The 17,620-nt window shown below is 40.1% G+C and overlaps 1 protein-coding gene across 1 annotated transcript in view; it reads right to left on the minus strand.

Annotated features, from left to right (window-relative positions):
• Positions 1-17,382, minus strand: part of LOC127571873 (spermatogenesis-associated protein 16-like) — an 89,609-nt gene extending 72,227 nt beyond the window's left edge. The window contains exons 1-2 of the mRNA XM_052018619.1: positions 17,147-17,382; positions 9,294-9,927 (exon numbers count right to left, since the gene is read on the minus strand). Of these exons, the coding sequence (XP_051874579.1) occupies positions 9,294-9,927; positions 17,147-17,382 (870 nt within the window). The remainder of the gene's footprint in view (positions 1-9,293; positions 9,928-17,146) is intronic.
• Between the last annotated feature and the right edge of the window lie 238 nt (positions 17,383-17,620).

Genomic DNA, 17,620 nt, shown 5'->3' on the forward strand with positions numbered 1-17,620 from the left:
ACCCTGAATAATTTATCTATTACAAAAGAAAGAAAAAAATTACTTCCATGAATGTTGATGGAAGAAATTTTTTCTTTTGTAATAGATAAATTGTTCAACATTCACAGCAATAGCTATGAACTCTCCTGAAATTAATAACTTTCTGTGAAATCCTCATTATGATTTGAAGTTTTAAAAGAATAACTCTACACAGATATACTTATTTCCAATAACTGGGATTGGAGAAGGGATAAACATCTACTAATTAACAACGGACATAACAAGTACAAGGATAATCTGGGATCTGAGATATTCTAGATTCATAAAAGGTACTGAGAAGTTATTTAGAACTATGTAGAGTATACAATATGAAGAAAGCCCAGCCAAACCAATTATGATGGCATCGGTGCTCAACTCAAGCCTCCTTCCACCTTATCAGAATTAGTGTTCCATGCTTTATTTTATAATCAATCCACCTTTCCTTTCCCAAGACAGTCCTGATACAGGGTCTCAACCCTTTGCCTCCACAGATGCTGCCCATCTCACAAAGGTTCTCCAGCAGCTTGTTTTTTTTGCTCCAGATTCCACCATGTGCAGTCCCTTGTGTTTCTATCTTTACTTTATGGTACTTGGCTTAAATGCATTTAAACTTGCACCTCAAGTACTCCTTGGAGTAGCAAGTTCCACATTCTTATTGACAGTTTTTTAAAAATCAATTCCCTACTTATTTCTTTGTGACAATAATTTACTGGTGACATCCCTTCAAGTAAAAGCACTTGTGGAAACCATAGTTGAATCTTGAGAAATTACTTGCCTCATCGTCAATAACAACAACTAGTGCTGTGGTCAGAAAAGGAAAGGTAGATTGACAGAGCAGCTGTAGGTATTTTGCACAGATAGGGATGAATAATTATAACAAGATAATTAGAAAAAGAGCTGCAAGAAGAGAGTGATGAGGAAATTTATCTTATTATGATCTGCAATGTTTGATGCAAGGTTGGAAAATGTTCAACAGTAACTTTCAAAAGGGAATTGAATATAAACTTGAAAAACTTGTAGGGCTATGGGAAAAGAGCAGGGGAGTGGGATGAATTTAAAAAGGGAATTGAATATAAACTTGAAAAACTTGTAGGGCTATGGGAAAAGAGCAGGGGAGTGGGATGAATTAGGTAGCTTTTCCAGAACCAGCAAAGGCATTTTCCAAATGACCAATTTCTGTGAATACTTGCCAATTTGCTATGGTGGTGATAAAGGCTGACAGCAGCAGTAATTTTAAAGGAAAGTTAGATAGGAATTTGGTAAGGCAATCAAATCACAAAATACAAATACTGTATTGTGTAGAAATCCATTAGCCTTTAAATATGTGCTTTTCAATAGCATACTGTCTCAAAAATTGCATTTTCAATAATGTTATTTAATGCATCCAGTGCTCCTGGTGTGGCCTCCTCTACATTGGTGAGACTCAACGTAGATTTGGGGACTGCTTCGTCGAGTACCTTCGCTCAGTCTGCTGTACCAGCCAGGATCCCCCAGTGGCCAGCCATTTTAACTCCACTTCCCATTCCCACACCAACACGTCTGTCCATGGCATCCTCCACTGCCGAGCTGAGGCTAGACGCAGATTAGAGGAACAGCACCTCATATTCTGCCCTAGTGGTCTCCAACTTGACAGCATGAACATTGACTCTCTGACTTCCTGTAACCACTCTCCTCTGTCCCTTCCCTTTTTTCTCCTGACCCCACTGGCCCCCATCACCCTACCTCATTCACCTCCCCCACCCTCTCCATCTGTCCATTATCCACACATTCCTCCCACTGATTGCCCTCCCCATCTCCTTCCCTTTATTCCACGGTCCATTGTCATCTCCTATCCGATCTCATTTTCTTCAGCCCTTTGTCACTTCCACCTATCAACTCCCAGCCTCTGATATCATTCCCACTCTCCTCCCTCCCTCACTCACCTGCCTATCACTCCCTCAGCTGGATCCACCTATCGTCTGCCAGCGCTTGCTCCACCCCTTCCCCCCACTTGTTTATATTGGCTATCTCCCCTCTTTCCAGTTCTGATCAAGGGTCTTAACCTGAAATGTCAACTATTGATTTCCCTCCATAGGTGCTGCCTGACACACTGAGTTCCTCCAGCTCCTTTGTGTGTTGCTCCAGATTTCCAGCAACTGCAGTCTCTTGTATCTTCATTTTTCAACAATATTTATTTTTAAATGTTATATCAAGTTTAGTTAGTTTTCCCACCAGAGGTTGTGGGTTGAAATCAAGTAGCACAGCTGAATGAATGAGAGAACAAAACTGTTCTTTTCACCCCTACAAAAATCACTGAAAGATCTGCTGTCCACTCACTCTATAGTATAATGAACTAAGCCTCATGAGCAACCTTCCTAATAGTGCACCAATTGCTCCCTTAGGAACCTTTGAGAGAGAACTCAAAAATAGTGACCAGTAATACAAGGACCCAGCACGTGAAATACCACATCAGAAATTCCAAATGGCAGCACAAACACGACCATGGTAAGCATCATGGTCTGCCACTTCACCGTGAGCATCATCAATATTGCTTCTCATTCCTGTGGTTTCAAACCTGGCACCCAGCTTATCATCAACGCCATTCCTGAGGGGAGCCCCAAGTGTACTGTAACAATGCATGATGATGAAAATGGGATCAATGTTCTTTTTTATAGCGCATTCTCATTTTACAAACTTGATATTTTCTTTGCACTGCATCAACACTTCCTGCATATATAACTTAAAAATGCTACTTCTAGCTGTGTGTTTTGGATTTGAATTTTGAAGGCAAACACATGATCATCTGTAGTTCTGCACCAAATTTATGCTTCTGTGGATCAGGTATCTCATAGAGTCATCAAAACAGCCCTTCAGCCCAACTCATCCAAACCGACTAAGTTGTCTAACTTAGCTAGTCCTATTTGGCTGTGGTTGGCCCACATTCCTCTAAACCTTTCCTATCCATGTAACTGTCCAAATGCCTTTTAAATGTCATAACTGTACCTGCCTCTACCATTTCCTCTGGCAGCAAGTTACATACATTCACCATCTTCTGTGTGCAAAAGTTGCCTCTCAGGTCTCTTTCAAATCTTTCCCCACTCACTTTAAACATACGTCCTTTAGTTTTAGACTCCCTGACCCCAGGCTGAAAGACTTTGGCTATTCACCTTATCTATGCCCTTATGACCCTCAGCTTCCTATGCTCCAGGGAAGAAAGTCCTAATCTATCCAGCATCTCCTTATTATGCAAGCCCTCCGGTCCTAGTAACATCCTCGTAAATCTTTTTTGCACCCTCTCCAGCTTAATGACATCCTCCCTATGGAAGGGCGACCTGAACTGTATGCAGTACTCAAAATGTGGCCTTTGCCAACGTCTTGTACCACTTTAAAGGAGCTATGTGCCTGCACCCCTAGGTATTTCTGTTCTACAACACTCCCCAGGGCCCTACCATTTACTGTGCAAGTTGTGCCTTGGTTTGTCTTACCAAAAAGCAACACCTCACATTTATCGGTATTAAAATCCATCTGCCATTCCTCAGCCCACTAGCCCAGTTGATCAAGATCCTGTTGTAATCTCAGATAACGTCCTTTACTGTCCACTATACCATCAATTTTAGTGTCATTTGCAAACGTACGAACCTTGCCACCAACATTTTCATCCAAATCATTAATATAAACAAACAGTGGAACCAGCACCAATCCCTGAGGCTCACTACTGGTCACAGGCCTCTAGTCTGAAAAACAACCTTCCATTACAACCCTGTCTCCTACCATCAAACCAATTTTGTATCCCAATGACTAGCTCACCCTGGATCCCACGTGATCTTTCTGGACCAGCCCACCATGCTGTATTTCATCAAAGGCCTTGCCAAAGTTCATGTAGGCAATGTCTACTGCACTTTCCTCATCTATCTTCTTGGTCACATCTTCAAAAAAAACTCAACCAAATTTGTGAGCCACGATTTCCCACACATGATGTCACACTGACTATCCCTAATCAGTCCTTGCCTTTCCAAATGCATGTAGATCCCATCTCGCAGAATCCCCTCCCCATAACTTACCCACCACGACATTAGGCTCACCAGTGTGTAGTTCTTAACTTGCAACCTTACTTCAATAAAGGCACAACATTAGCTACCTTCCAGTCATCCAGCACCTCACCTGTGGCTATCAATGATACAAATATCTTTGCAAGGGGCTGTGCAATTTCTTCCCTAACTTCTCACAATGTCCTAGGATACACTTGATTTATTTACCATTATGTGTTTTAAGATCTCTAGCACCTCCTCTTCTGTAATGTGGACTCTCTTCAAGACATCACTGTTAACTTCCCCGAGTTCCCTTGCATCCATGTCTTTCTCCATGGTTTCTCTTTAGATTCTCCTTTACCTTTTCTGCCAAGGCTTTCTTTTCATATATATATATATAATTTATTTTATTATAGGTATATACTTTTATTGTTTATATATATTACCTATAAAATGTTATATCTATATATATAATACCAAAGACATACCAAAGTCATGTCCCCTTTTACCCTCTTAATTTTCCTGTTATGTACTCCTACACCCCCTATACTTCTCAAGGGATTAGTTTAATCCCAGTTTACTGTACATGACATATGCCTCCTTTTTCTTCATTTCTCAATATCTCTTGTCATCCAGGGTTCCCTACTCCTGCCAGCCTTGCCCTTCACTCTAACAGGAACATGCTGTCCCTGAACTCTTGCAAGCCTCCTACTTGCCAGGCATCCCTTTACCTAGAAACAGCCTCCCCAATTAACTTTTGAAAGTTCCTGTCTAATACCATCTAAATTGGCCTTGCCCCAATATTGGACTTTGAGGACTTCCAACGAAGCTGATGATCTTGTGTAACAGAATATATTTTACCGATCATTGTCATGCACTAAACATGCATCAATCATTAAATATCATGTGGAACTCATTCTAAAGTGAGCAGAACCAGAATCAGGTTTATTATCACTGACATATGTCGTGAAATTTGTTGTTTTGTGGCAGCAGTACAGTCCAAGACTTAAAAATTTTAAATAAATAAATACTGCAAAAGAGGAATAACAAGGTAATGTTCATAGGTTCATGGGCTGTTCAGAAATCTGATGGCAGAGGGGAAGTAGCTGTTCCTGAAACATTGAGTGTGGGTCTTCAGGCTCCTGTACCTCCTCCCCGAGGGTAGTAACGTGAAGAGGGCATGTCCTGGATGGTGAGCATGTTATATAAAATATCCAATATCCATTGATGTCAGACATATTTGATTGAATGTGGTTGAGCCCTGTTACAGAAAAAGGTCTCACTAACTTGGTAACATCAATATGAAGTGAACCACAAGAAACCCTCTGCCTCTAAATCTACAAAAGGGCCAAGATTGAAAAGCATGTTTTACAGAAAGATCAAATTTTCTGAAACATATAACTCTCTTTAATAAGCATACAAAGAAAACAATTTGTCTACCTAGTTTGTTTATAACTCGTTCAAATTATATTTTAGGTGATGTTAGAGAGCTTCCAGAATATAGCACAAAAACTTTTGATGTGGAAATTAGTATTTATATCCTAATACTTGTTTTATGTTGGTAATCATAAGCAACCATTCAAATAAATATCACTTGGTGACATCCATTCATATAATGGAGGACTTAAAATATCAGCAGGGTTGGTCATCTCTTTAATTTAAAATTCCCAAATGAATTAATTATAATACAAATTTGTTAGACAGCAATTGAAAAGAACTGATTTAAGACCGAGATGAGAAAGAATTTCTTCTCTCAGATGGTTGCAAGTTTTTAGAACTGCTTGTCACAGAAAGCTTTGTGGATAGTCCTTGGGTATATTTAAGACTGACATAAATTTCTAAGCAAGGAGGAAAACAAAGGTTATAAGGAAAGGCCAGGAAAGTGGACTTCAGGAATGTTATGTAATTTCTTAAGGGTTCCAAAGAGATTACCAAAAATGTTGCAAGGCAGAATGCTATTTATGAGAAGAGATTAGTGAGGCTGAGATTGTTTTTTTCTGAAATACAGGAGGTTGAGTGGAGAGTTAACCAAAACAAATAAGATTTAGAGACCTGGACAGCTGGATCTACTTCACTCAGGAGAGAGGTTGACAACAGGTACGAAGACTTAAGGCAATGGGTGGAAGGATACAAAATGAGTTGGAAGAAAAGATTTTTACCTGTAGGATGAACTTGCTGCTTGAAAGCATATTTAAATGTATGAAAACTTAAACCTACAGGCCTATGAATCATATACTTATATGTAGCAGTGCCCTAAATAGATTTTCTTTGGTCATCATGAAACATGAACCTTTGAGCATTTTGCTTTTGTTGAGCATACATGACACTGAGCTTCTGGTTGCCTATCACTTCAATTCTCCATCCCACTTCCCCCTATCCACCTTTGGCCTTTTGCACTGTTCCAATGAAGCCCTATGTTAGCTGGAGGTACAGTATCTCATCTTACAACTTGGCAGAAATAAAACTTCATGATTTGTCAAAGAATTTGATAATTTCAGATAATCAACCATTCAAGCCTTTATTTCGTTTTCAGAATTCAGTTTTCCTCCCCCTCTTCTTTTCTGCTGGTTCAGATTTAATTCATCTTTTCCTCTCTGCGCCTCTCCAGACATGGCTTTTAATGTTCATTAGCCTTTAATCATCTGCTTTCAAATGGTGCTATCGCAACATGCATCATTTTGTTTCTCCATTTCATCACAGACCTTCCCATTAATTCTCTACCCCCTTTCTCCCCAAAAGCCATTTTATTTCTACTACTCCCAGTTTTCATGAAAGGTCATTAATCTAAAATGTTGACTTTGTTACTCTCCCCATAAATGCTGCCTGACTTTCTGTGTATTCTTGCACTTTCTATTTCTACACATTTTTATATTTCCTCAGCAGTGTTCATTGTACTTACTTAAAACAACCTAAAACAATGCAGGATTTATTTCCTGATGGCGAGTTGTACTAGTGGCTGCAGAGCTACTCACACAAAAGATTCCTGGATGAGCTTATTTGCATACTGATTTAAATAATTACAGGCAATGATCTCATTTCAAAGGATGTAATTAGCAGTGGTGCATAGAAACTGGAATGCAAGCATACCAACATGCAACTAGGGGATCATGCACTAAGTACTTATTCACTGGCTCCTCAGATAACCATGCTGAATTCATGCTGATAAATCTTTCATCGTACTTTTCTCGCCTGATATCAGGAAGAATTTACCAAGCTGACAAAACAATTAGACCATGACAAAGTTTAGAACCATACATTCTTACAATGGAAGAGGCAACCATTGTGCCAGTGAATGCTTTTGAAGTATGAGAAAAACACATAGCTTTATGTGAAACCTCTAAGGCACTCTGTGTGAAATTTAGGCCAGGTAACTCCTGGATATACATGCTAGCAAACCATAAGAAATATTACGCATGCCATCTAGAGGCAGAATTCATTGTGTCACTCCTGTCATTCAGCAGAATACCACACTGGTGTTGAAAGATTGCAGGCAGTACCTTCAAGCAGATATGTATATAATTCCTGATTCTCCATAATTTGACAAAAGTCCTATCCAGCATGCTACAAGAAAGCAGGAAACCTTGTTGATGGGGCAGAAAGCGTTGCAGTTATAGGTGCTGCTGCCTCAGAGCTTCAGAGATCTGGGTCCAATCCTACCTAACCTTGGACAGGGTTTGCACGTTCTCTCTATAATGGTTTACCTCTGGGTGTTATGGTTTCCTCCCACATACCAAGGACGTGCTGGAAAGGTTAATTGGCTACTGCAGGTGGGTGACAGGAGAATCAGAAGAGAGGAGATAGTTGATGGCAATGCAAGAGAAAAAAATTAAGGTTAATGTAGAAAGGTACTTGATTGCTGGCATGCAGTGGGCAAAAGGACTCGTTTCCATGCTGTATGACTACAAACGCTGAAAGGAAAGTTTTCTTTCGCAAACTAGATTAACCCACAGGAACAATTTACATTAACCGTTTTCTCCATAGCTTAATTGTTTGTGAAATGTCAGTAAAATAAGATCTTTCCAAGGTGACCTTCTCCATCAAAATAATATTTCAGTGAAAAGTGATGAAACAGGGCTAATTAGGATCGACAGCCTTATAAGGAATGAACTGGGCACAGAAGCAACAATCACCAAGGGAGGTATTTGTGTCAATCAATTGTCACAAGCGAGTTTCTTCTATATATAAGAAAATGCAAACCTGAGCAACTGGCAATGAAGCCAAGTACAGATATAATCAAGATGAATGAAAATTTAAAAACTGTAGATGCTTGAAATCTCAAATAAAAACAGAAAATGCTGGAAATACTGTAAGATGGTGGGGGAGGAAAGCCATAACTTTCTTTGATCAAAGTGATGTCTCTACTCTCTTAAAACAAACATACAGTAATTTCACAAAAGGCAAATGACCATTGACGACTCCTAATACAGAAATAATAGAAATTCTAGTGACATTCTGTAAGCGTCTCTACAAATTGTACACTTAGCTATCAACTTTATTCCTTCTTGCATTTTATTTTTTTCTCCCCCTCTTAACTTCTCAATTATGATAAAGACTATTGAAAAATAAATCAAGACTATTCCAGAATTAAAACATTAAAAAAAAACACAGCAGCAGAAAGTGAGGGCAAAGGAAATATAAGGGACATGAAAGACCTGATCAGATGCTCAGTGATGAGGACCAGGGCAGGATGTTAATGGAAACACATGGATGAGAGTCCAGTACAAGCCATGGCCAAAAAAAACAGGACTAAACTATTAAAAGTTGTCAAAAAGTTTGAATGTATCAGACATTCAGAAACATTCTAAAACTATTATTTTTTAAATCAAGAAAATTAAAATATTTGAAAACATTGATATAAACTCAAAATATTTAAACAAATCTAAATGTACTAAAACATTATTACCTCACAACCATTCTTTTCCATTAAAATCTATGGGAAAAAATTCCTCAGTTGCAGGTGGTTCAAGGGGATTCCCACTTTAAGGAGCACCATTATAACTTTGTGGTTCCATGCTCAATTCCAATGTCAGAGTTCAGCCTATGAAACAATGGCAATCATCTGACAGCAAGTTTGGGACTTGCGTGTTTATATATAAATGAATTAAAATCCTGACCCAGCTGTGTGAAATGCAGGGAAGTGTCATTTGTAATGCAGGAAATACTAGTATTTTCACCAAAAAGTGGCACATTATTTCCCTTGCTACCATGAGCATTGAAAACAAATGATAAAAAAAAATGAAATGTTAATAAGTGAATAGCGGCAAATACCTCTAATGCTGTTCTGAATCGTCCTGCTGCTACTGAATACTTCTTCTGGTGATAGTAAAAGCTTGCATCCTTTAAAGCTTTAGCAAGCCATTTATCCATCTGAGGTGCCAGATTTAAAGCACAGGAATTCATAGATTCTCCTGATTTGGTGACTTCACAGGCTGATTGAGCACTTCTGCATTCTTGCGATTCTATAAACTCATACATTATTTGTTGTTCATCAACATAAACCAATTTCATTTCGACATCCATTACACTTTTTAAGGGTACGCGACTGAGAGATTGAATGACTGGTGAATCCTGATGTTCAACTATTTTCAGTTCTTTTTTGCTGGTGCATCTTTCCTCGTTTTCTAATTTTCTTTTGATTCCTAAACTGTCCAATGTACTCTTTCTCTTTAGCTTGACTTTTCTTGTATGTGTTATCCTCTGATTTAAATAGGATTCTGGTTTCTTGTTATAAACTTTGTCATTCCCATTAGAAGGTCTTGGAAGATCCCCTGCATCACCCAATGTACTACTTTGAGATAAATTAATAGTGTCTGGTTCTTTCACAATTTTAGCGTTGAGAACCACATTCTGTTTTCCATCTGAACTTTTCAGATTTGTAGAAGCCATATCCAAACATTGATACCTGAACAGTTTACAAATTTTGAACGATTAGAATTTACTCAGAAATGCATACAATTTTCAATCACAGCATTGTTTCTTAAACCTAATCAAGAATCCGTGGATGTTGCAATAACAACTTATACTAAAATACACTGATGACAAGAAAAATCAGAAATTTAGATCAACATTGGGAAAATGGACAATGAATCAAATGAATGACAAATAAAGGCCAAAGATCTCCATTGAGTAAGTCTTAAAACAAAGGAAATCTGTGGAAGCAGCAAAAATTCCTACAAAGGAGCACAAGGAGTCCAAGCATGAAGGAGTCCAGCACCAAGTTTGCACAGGATTGTGCACAGCATGGAGCTCATTCTATCAAGTGTGGAAGCAGTGGCCAAATCTGTGCACGCAAATATAAACTAACCAGGATGCAATGAGTATTGGCCAATGCTGCAGATTCCATTACAAAATGAGCACCTGTGTTTGCAACTGTAATTCAGATGGCTGAAAGCATGGCTTTGATTACTGTGTAAGAAAAGGGACACCCATGTCAACAGGGGGATTACCACACTCAGGATTTTAGGGATCGGAGCTACTCGAGTCTTATGGTGTCACCCAGTAATCTCAAGTACCCATCTAATGAGAACGTGACAGTCATTCATCAGTTGCTAGACCCAATGGAAGAACAGTACCACACACTAGACTAATAATTAACACACAGAGGACTACCTTGATTATCAGTAGATCAGCAGTAAGCACCAAGCAGATGATCTCTTAAGAGAGTTAAAAGAGCAGCAGAAGCTTGAAACAGCCAAAGCTAGACAGGAAACATTTAGGGTAACATACAAGCGACCTCAAGTGCAGCAACAAAATATTGGTCACGTGCAGAGAGAAAGAAAAATTGAGGCTTTAGAAAGTGAGCTACAAACACAGAGGAAAAGTGTGGGCTCATACTTCCTGAATATCCTGGACACTTGGGGAAGGGATAGACTTGCATTAATTAGTTGGAAGGGTCACAGGAAAGAGCATCATAAAAGGGGAGCCAAACCCTTTCCAACAACACCTATGACCAGTTGGGGAATCTATGGCACCCAAATGCATCAAAAATTCAAACCCCTGAATCAAATGAAGAGTTTTGCAAAATAAACACAAGGGTGCATGCACTACATAAGGTCTTGGGAAAATGAAGAAGGAGCTGGAAGAGTTATGGCAGAGAGATAATCACGTAAATACTTCATAGACACAGAACAGCTAAGTTTGATGGAAGGGTTAGATGAGGAGGAGAACAAACTTCTACTTATGTCACACTTGAGTTGGAACAATTTGCAAGATTACCGCAATACCTGAAGGCAGTGAATAGATAAATAACACAACAGATAAAAGAACATGTTGTTAGAAACTAGATCCATTTATGTTTTAGCAAAAATAGCCCAGGAGTTCAATAAAAATGCAGAAGCATTTGCTAATAGAACACGGTCCACACATAATGGCGCAACGGAGAGCAACTTAGTCTAGAATACATTGGCAACAGGCTATCAATGCAATCATTGGTTGAAGATAGTAATTACAATTTTCTTGCCTCCAAGTATGAACAATTCTGAGACCAAGGTATTGAGGACAATGTGTTTTATAATTCACATTTTAAATTTTAACATTCAAAGCGTGATAAGTTTGTCCATCAGCAATGAAACCAGAAATAATCAAATCTAAGATGAAAGGTGCAGGAAAATCATCCAAGTCTAGCAGAGATTAAAGAATAAGACAGCAGCGTGGAGGGTTCTGATAAAATAGAATGGGGGGGCAGGGATCAGAGGAGAAAGAAAGTTTTAAGCACCAGCAGTGATAAAGCTTTTAAGTCAGGAGAACGGTTGGGGCCTGTATAAACATTTGCAAATTTGCTCAACCCATTAAAACACTAAGAGCTAGTGTTGGAAGGACTAAAGAAAAGCAAGGAAGACAGAGCTGTAGAGAGACACACAAGACTCAGATGCTGGGATCTGGAGCAAGAAACAAACCGCTGGAGAAACTCAGCAGGTCAAGCAGCATCTGTGGAGGCAAAGGGATAGCTGCTGTTTTGGATGGAAACCCTGTATCAGAACCAGGAGTGTAAAGGGGAGATAGCCAGTGTAAAGAGATGAGGCAGGAGCTGCCAAGCAATAGGTGGATTGAGGTCAGGAGGGGTTGATGGGCAGATGGAGCCAGGTGGGGCAGGGAGGGATGGAGATAACGACAGAGGCTGGGAGGTGATAGTGGAGACAAAGGACTGCAGATTAAGGAATCTGATAAGAAGGTTGTGATTGGAACCAGATAAGGGAGGGTTTCTAGGCAAAAGGGGAACAGTGGGGGAAGGGGAGGGAATAGAATAGGAGACTAAGTGGATAGAGCATTTGGGTGACAGGCAGACCACGTGAAGGAGGGGAAAGAAACTGAGAAACTGGGAAACTCGGGGGGGGGGGGAGCGGAGGTAGTCTGAAAAGAAGGGGATGTGCAAAAGGACGGGTAGATCAGGGGAAGAGAGAAAGGAACAGAGGGGGTAGAGGTTACCTGAAATTGGAGAAATCAATGTTCATGCCATTGGGGTGAACACTACCCAAGTGAAATACGAGGTGCTGTTCCTCTAGTTTGCATTTGGCCTCACCCTGACAGTGCAGGAGGCTGAGAACAGACAGGTTGGTGTGGGAATGTCGGGGGGTGGGGGTTGGAGTTGAAATGGCTTGCAACTAGAGCTCAGGATGGCCACTGCGGTGCTCAACAAAGTGGTTGCCCTGTCTGTGCTTGGTCTGGTCTCACCAATGTGGAGGAGGCCACATTGAGAGCACCAAATGCAAGAGACAAGGTTGGCAGAGGTGCATATGAATCTTTGCCTCACCTGGAAGAGATGTTTAGATCCTTGAATAGTGCTGAGGGAGGAAGTGTAGGGACAGGTGTTGCACCTCCTGCAGTAAGTACAGTAGTTGTTAAGATGTTAGAGTCCATTATTAAGGATAAGGGTTCGGGGTACTTGGAAGCTCATAATAAAATAGGCTGAAGTCAGCATGGTTTCCTGAAGGGGAAATCTTGCCTGACAAACCTGTTGGAATTCTTTAAAAAGTAACAAGCAGGCTAGACAAAGAAGAGTCATTGGGTGTTGTTTACTTGGATCTTCAGAAGGCCTTTGACAAGATACCGCACATGAGGCTGCTAAACAAGATAGGATCCCATGGTATTACAGTAAAGGTACTAGCATGAATAGAAGATTGGCTGAAGGCAAAGAGTGGGAATAAAGGGGGCCTTTTCTGGTTGGCTGCCGGTGACTAGTGGCGTTATGCAAGGGTCGATGTTTGGTCCACTGCTTTTCACGTAATATGTTAATGATCTGGATGACAGAATGATGGCTTTGTGGCCAAGCTTGCCGGTGATACAAAGACATGTGGAGGGGCAGGTGGTGTTGAGGAAGGAGGGAGTCTGCAGAAGGACTTGGACAGGTTGGGAGAATGGGCAAAGAAGTGGCAGATGGAATACAGTGTAGGGAAGTGTATAGTCATGCACTTTGGTAGAAGGAATAAAGGTGTGGACTATTTTCTAAATGGGGAGAGAATTCAGAAATTGGAGGTGCAAAGGGACTTGGGAGTCCTAGTGCAGGATTCCCTAAAGGTTAACTTGCAGGTTGAGTCGGTAGTAAGGAAGGCAAATGCAATGTTAGCATTCATTTTGAGAGGATTAGAATATAAAAGCAAGGATGTAATGCTGAGGCTTTATAATGAGTTAGACCACATTTGGAGTATTGTGAGCAGTTCTGGGCCCCATATCTGAAGAAGGATGTGCTGGCATTGGAGGGTCCAGAGGAGGTTTATGAGAATGATCCTGGGAATGAAAGTGTTAACATACAAGGACCGTTTGATGGCTCTGGGCCTGTACTCACTGTAGTTTAGAAGGTTAAGTGGGGATTTCATTGAAGCCTACCGAATATGGACAGGCCTGGATAGAGTGGACATGGAGAGGAGTGTTTCCAGTAGTGGGAGAGTCTAGGGCCAGAGGGTAGAGCTTTAGAATGGAAGGATGTACCTTTAGAACAGAGATGAGGATGAATTTCTTTACCTGGGGGTGGTGAATTTGTGGAATACATTGCCACAGACAGCTGTGGAGGCCAAGTCATTGGGTATATTTAAAGCAGAGGTTGATAGGTTACGGCTAAAGGTTATGGGGAAAAGGCAGGAGAATGGGACTGAGAGGGAAAAATAATCAGCCATGATCGAATGGCAGAGCAGACTCAATGGGCTGAATGGCCTAATTCTGCTCCTATGTCTTTTAGTCTTACGAATAGCAAATGGATTCCCACAGTGTGGACGTAGCGGACCACTGGCCTGCTTCCATGCTCTATGACTCTATGTAATCTGTTCGAGGACAGATTGCTGCAACAGACAATAGAAAATGCTTTATAAGAGTTGCTGATAACAAGGACTTAAGTGTATTGTACAGGTACACAGGAATTATTTTGTTTAAATTAAGATAACATGATCAATATATGAAACCACGTTGCAGTATAATGATTGAGTTTGTAAAAACAGCAATGCATTTCTCAAAAAGAAAAGGTGTAATAAAACACATACAGCATTCAGCTATAATCACTGCAGGAACATGAACTTATGCCACAAGATAAGTGCTAAAATGAAATATAAGGGAGTGATGGTTGGAAAACTGGGTTAATTTGTTTTTAAAAAATATAGAGATAACAGCTTCAGGCTTTTAAGCCAAAAACAACGTGATAAAGATCTTCAAGTAACAAACAAGCCCAAGGAAAGATGGTGTTTACAAGATTAAAAACATCAAAGATGTAAATTTCATTCCATGTAAAAAGTAATTAAAATGCACAGCAGAGAGAAAGGATGAACAAATGGCTTGATATTACACATGCCTGCAGAGAAAAACAATGCAAGCACAAAGAACTACACTGCACATGCTCATGATCTTTTTTTGCCTGTACGTTACCCCTTCAAAGTCCTCATCTGTGTCTTCTGGAACTGAATTCATGTACAATATTATCCTCTGGGTAACTGGCATCTGGGAAACCTAATCCCCTATCTTAATGGCAGGCCATCTGTGTGTCGTGTCTCATGACTTGCAGATCCCACCTCTAAGCTATCTTCTACTATATGCAAAGTGCCAGTATCTGAGCTGGTGACTGCAAATATCAGAAGGGATCTCTTCATCTTTGCTCTATCTTTTGTGATACTTAGCCAGGTGGAACTCTTAGCGATCTGAAAGAAAACTACAGTGCTGAAAAGTTGGAGACATGTGCGAGGTGCATGCTTACGCTAAATGCTGCTCTTAACGACAAAGATTTGTGAGATGAGGGGAAAGTGGGATGCTGTTCTTTTCCATAAAAGTCCTCTTCAGGTCGTGGCAGGGTTCTGTTCCTGTGAACTGTTTGTAAACCAAACAGTTTCAAGTCAGAAATGTGATCACAAACAGAGTTCCCACATTGCAGAAGATGCCCGTAGCCCAGCAGCTCCTGGCAAATCCATTCTGCCGGTCTCCCAAACACTTGTTTGTATGTAGGGACTGTATACAAGTTGGGAGTTCGTAAGCTGGGAAGGACCTGTATTCACTGTCTCTGCTGCAATAATCACAAGTATTCTGGTGCCAGACCATCAAGCCCCTAACCAATCTGCTGCCACCGGCAATAGTTATATTCTACCTACTGCTTCAAAATAGGGGAACGTGCATTAATGTTTTGCAATGTGTCTAGGCTATTTGAATGCCATAGTTGAATAGCTATGTGTGTGGAAGCTATAAGATGCAAGTAGAGTCTTGGAGTAGTGGTGGAGAGTATGAATGTTCAACAGGAGTCTTAATTGATTGAAACATTGGTAAGGCAAGTGTTTGGGATATAAAATCAGTGGTGCATTTAGTGGAAGTTGGAATTTTGAGGTTTTCCACTTACTTTGATCATTAATACATTCATTAAAGTTTCCTTTGCACTTATTCACATCCTTGCAATCTAATTCCTTCTATTGTCCTGATTTGACCTCCTCCCACTGTCATTTAACTATCTGTCTGGCAAGTTTCGTGGTTCCAGATTGGCAAAGAATTCATCTCTTTTATGTGTACATTGTAATTAATATGCACCTGTTTGACCTAGTACAATGAAAGCACACATTTTTCTACAATATCTATACCACCTCCCTAGATAGAAACCATAGAAAAATACAGCACAATACAGGCCCTTCAGCCCACCATGTTGTGCCAACCTTTAAACCACACCTAAGTCTAACTAAACCCTTCCTCCCACATATCCCCCTATTTTAAATTCCTCCATGTGCTTATCTAATAATCTCTTGAATTTGACCAACATATCTGCTTCCACCACCAGCCATATAGTTTCTATGATAGCCTATGCTTTTTATATGAAGGTTCAAAAGATAAGTCCCACAATAAGGGTCATAATTAGCAAATTAGAATGAGAGCACGAAACTCACTAGAGAAAAAGATCCTCAAAAATGCTATGTTAAAAAGTACTCTTTGCATGCAATGGGAACACAGGCAGAAGAAAACCAGAATGTGTGTTTTGAAAAAACTGACAAAACGTTGGTCATTTTTCCCTCCAGTACTAATCTGTTACCAAATAGGCAGTAAACAAAAAAAAATGGGCCTTGGTCTCTTGAAATTCTGCTTAACATTTGGTGAACATTTCTTTTCAGTTAGGTCGTAAATTTATATTTTATAAATATGAAATTTTAGCTGATATGGAACAAGTACAACAAAAAAGCTTGAGATAATAGTTGATACAGATGTATTATTTCTATATTTTAAAAAAATGTTTGTAATTATGTCTAAACTGTAAGTTCAAATTCCAGCACTTACTCTGGATCAGTACAAATTTCAACACAAGTTTCAAGTTAAACAGTGAGAATTCAAATGAACTCTAAACATATTAACTCCTGTACATTTCGTTCACTGATTAAATAATAGAGACCAGACTTTTCTGTATCATAACGCAACCATGCGCCACAATGGTCAAATCCTCCAGTAGGTCCAACATTAATTATATGTAGTTTCTGTAGAGTGTGTTATATTAGTCAAATTGAAGCACACTTTGGGGGCCTGTTAAACAGGATAACGCTTGTCCAGAGAGCTCGCACAGGCAACAATAGATTTGTACTTGCAATGGTAAATTATTTCTTAACATTGTCTTTGTAAGTATTAGGTGTACTCACTTGTAAGACAAAGAACCATGAGTCTCTCTGAAACAAAGTAGTTACTGCAGCCAAACATTTGGCAGCACACGGCCCACTCCCTGCCGCGTTTGAATGCAAACAGTTGGTGACGCAGGAGCCCACGCGCCTTCCAATTCGCTTGCCGCCATATTTAGCTCGCCGACTTCAGGGCTTTTGACAAACTGACGTGCATTTGGAGTTGATAGACTGTATGAGGCCTCTCCGCACTCCGTTTCCGCAGATATGATACCGTAACAGATCCTCCTGGTTTTTTTCCCCATTCTGGCAAGCAAATAAAACCACGACAGATTAATGCGAGCACGATGATCTAAGTTATCCAACTCCAGACGAAGGGTCTCGACCCGAAACGTCGACTGTTCAATTCCCTCCACAGATGCTGCCTGACCCGCAGAGTTCCTTCAGCAGTTTGCTTTTGATCAGACTGTTGATACCAGGACGTATGTGATAGCATCAACTGTTAGTAATTATGCGAACTACGATACAGAGGAGTCATAATTG

The sequence above is a fragment of the Pristis pectinata genome, chromosome 6, assembly GCF_009764475.1.
Source record: "Pristis pectinata isolate sPriPec2 chromosome 6, sPriPec2.1.pri, whole genome shotgun sequence".
Taxonomy (NCBI): Eukaryota; Metazoa; Chordata; class Chondrichthyes; order Rhinopristiformes; family Pristidae; genus Pristis; species Pristis pectinata.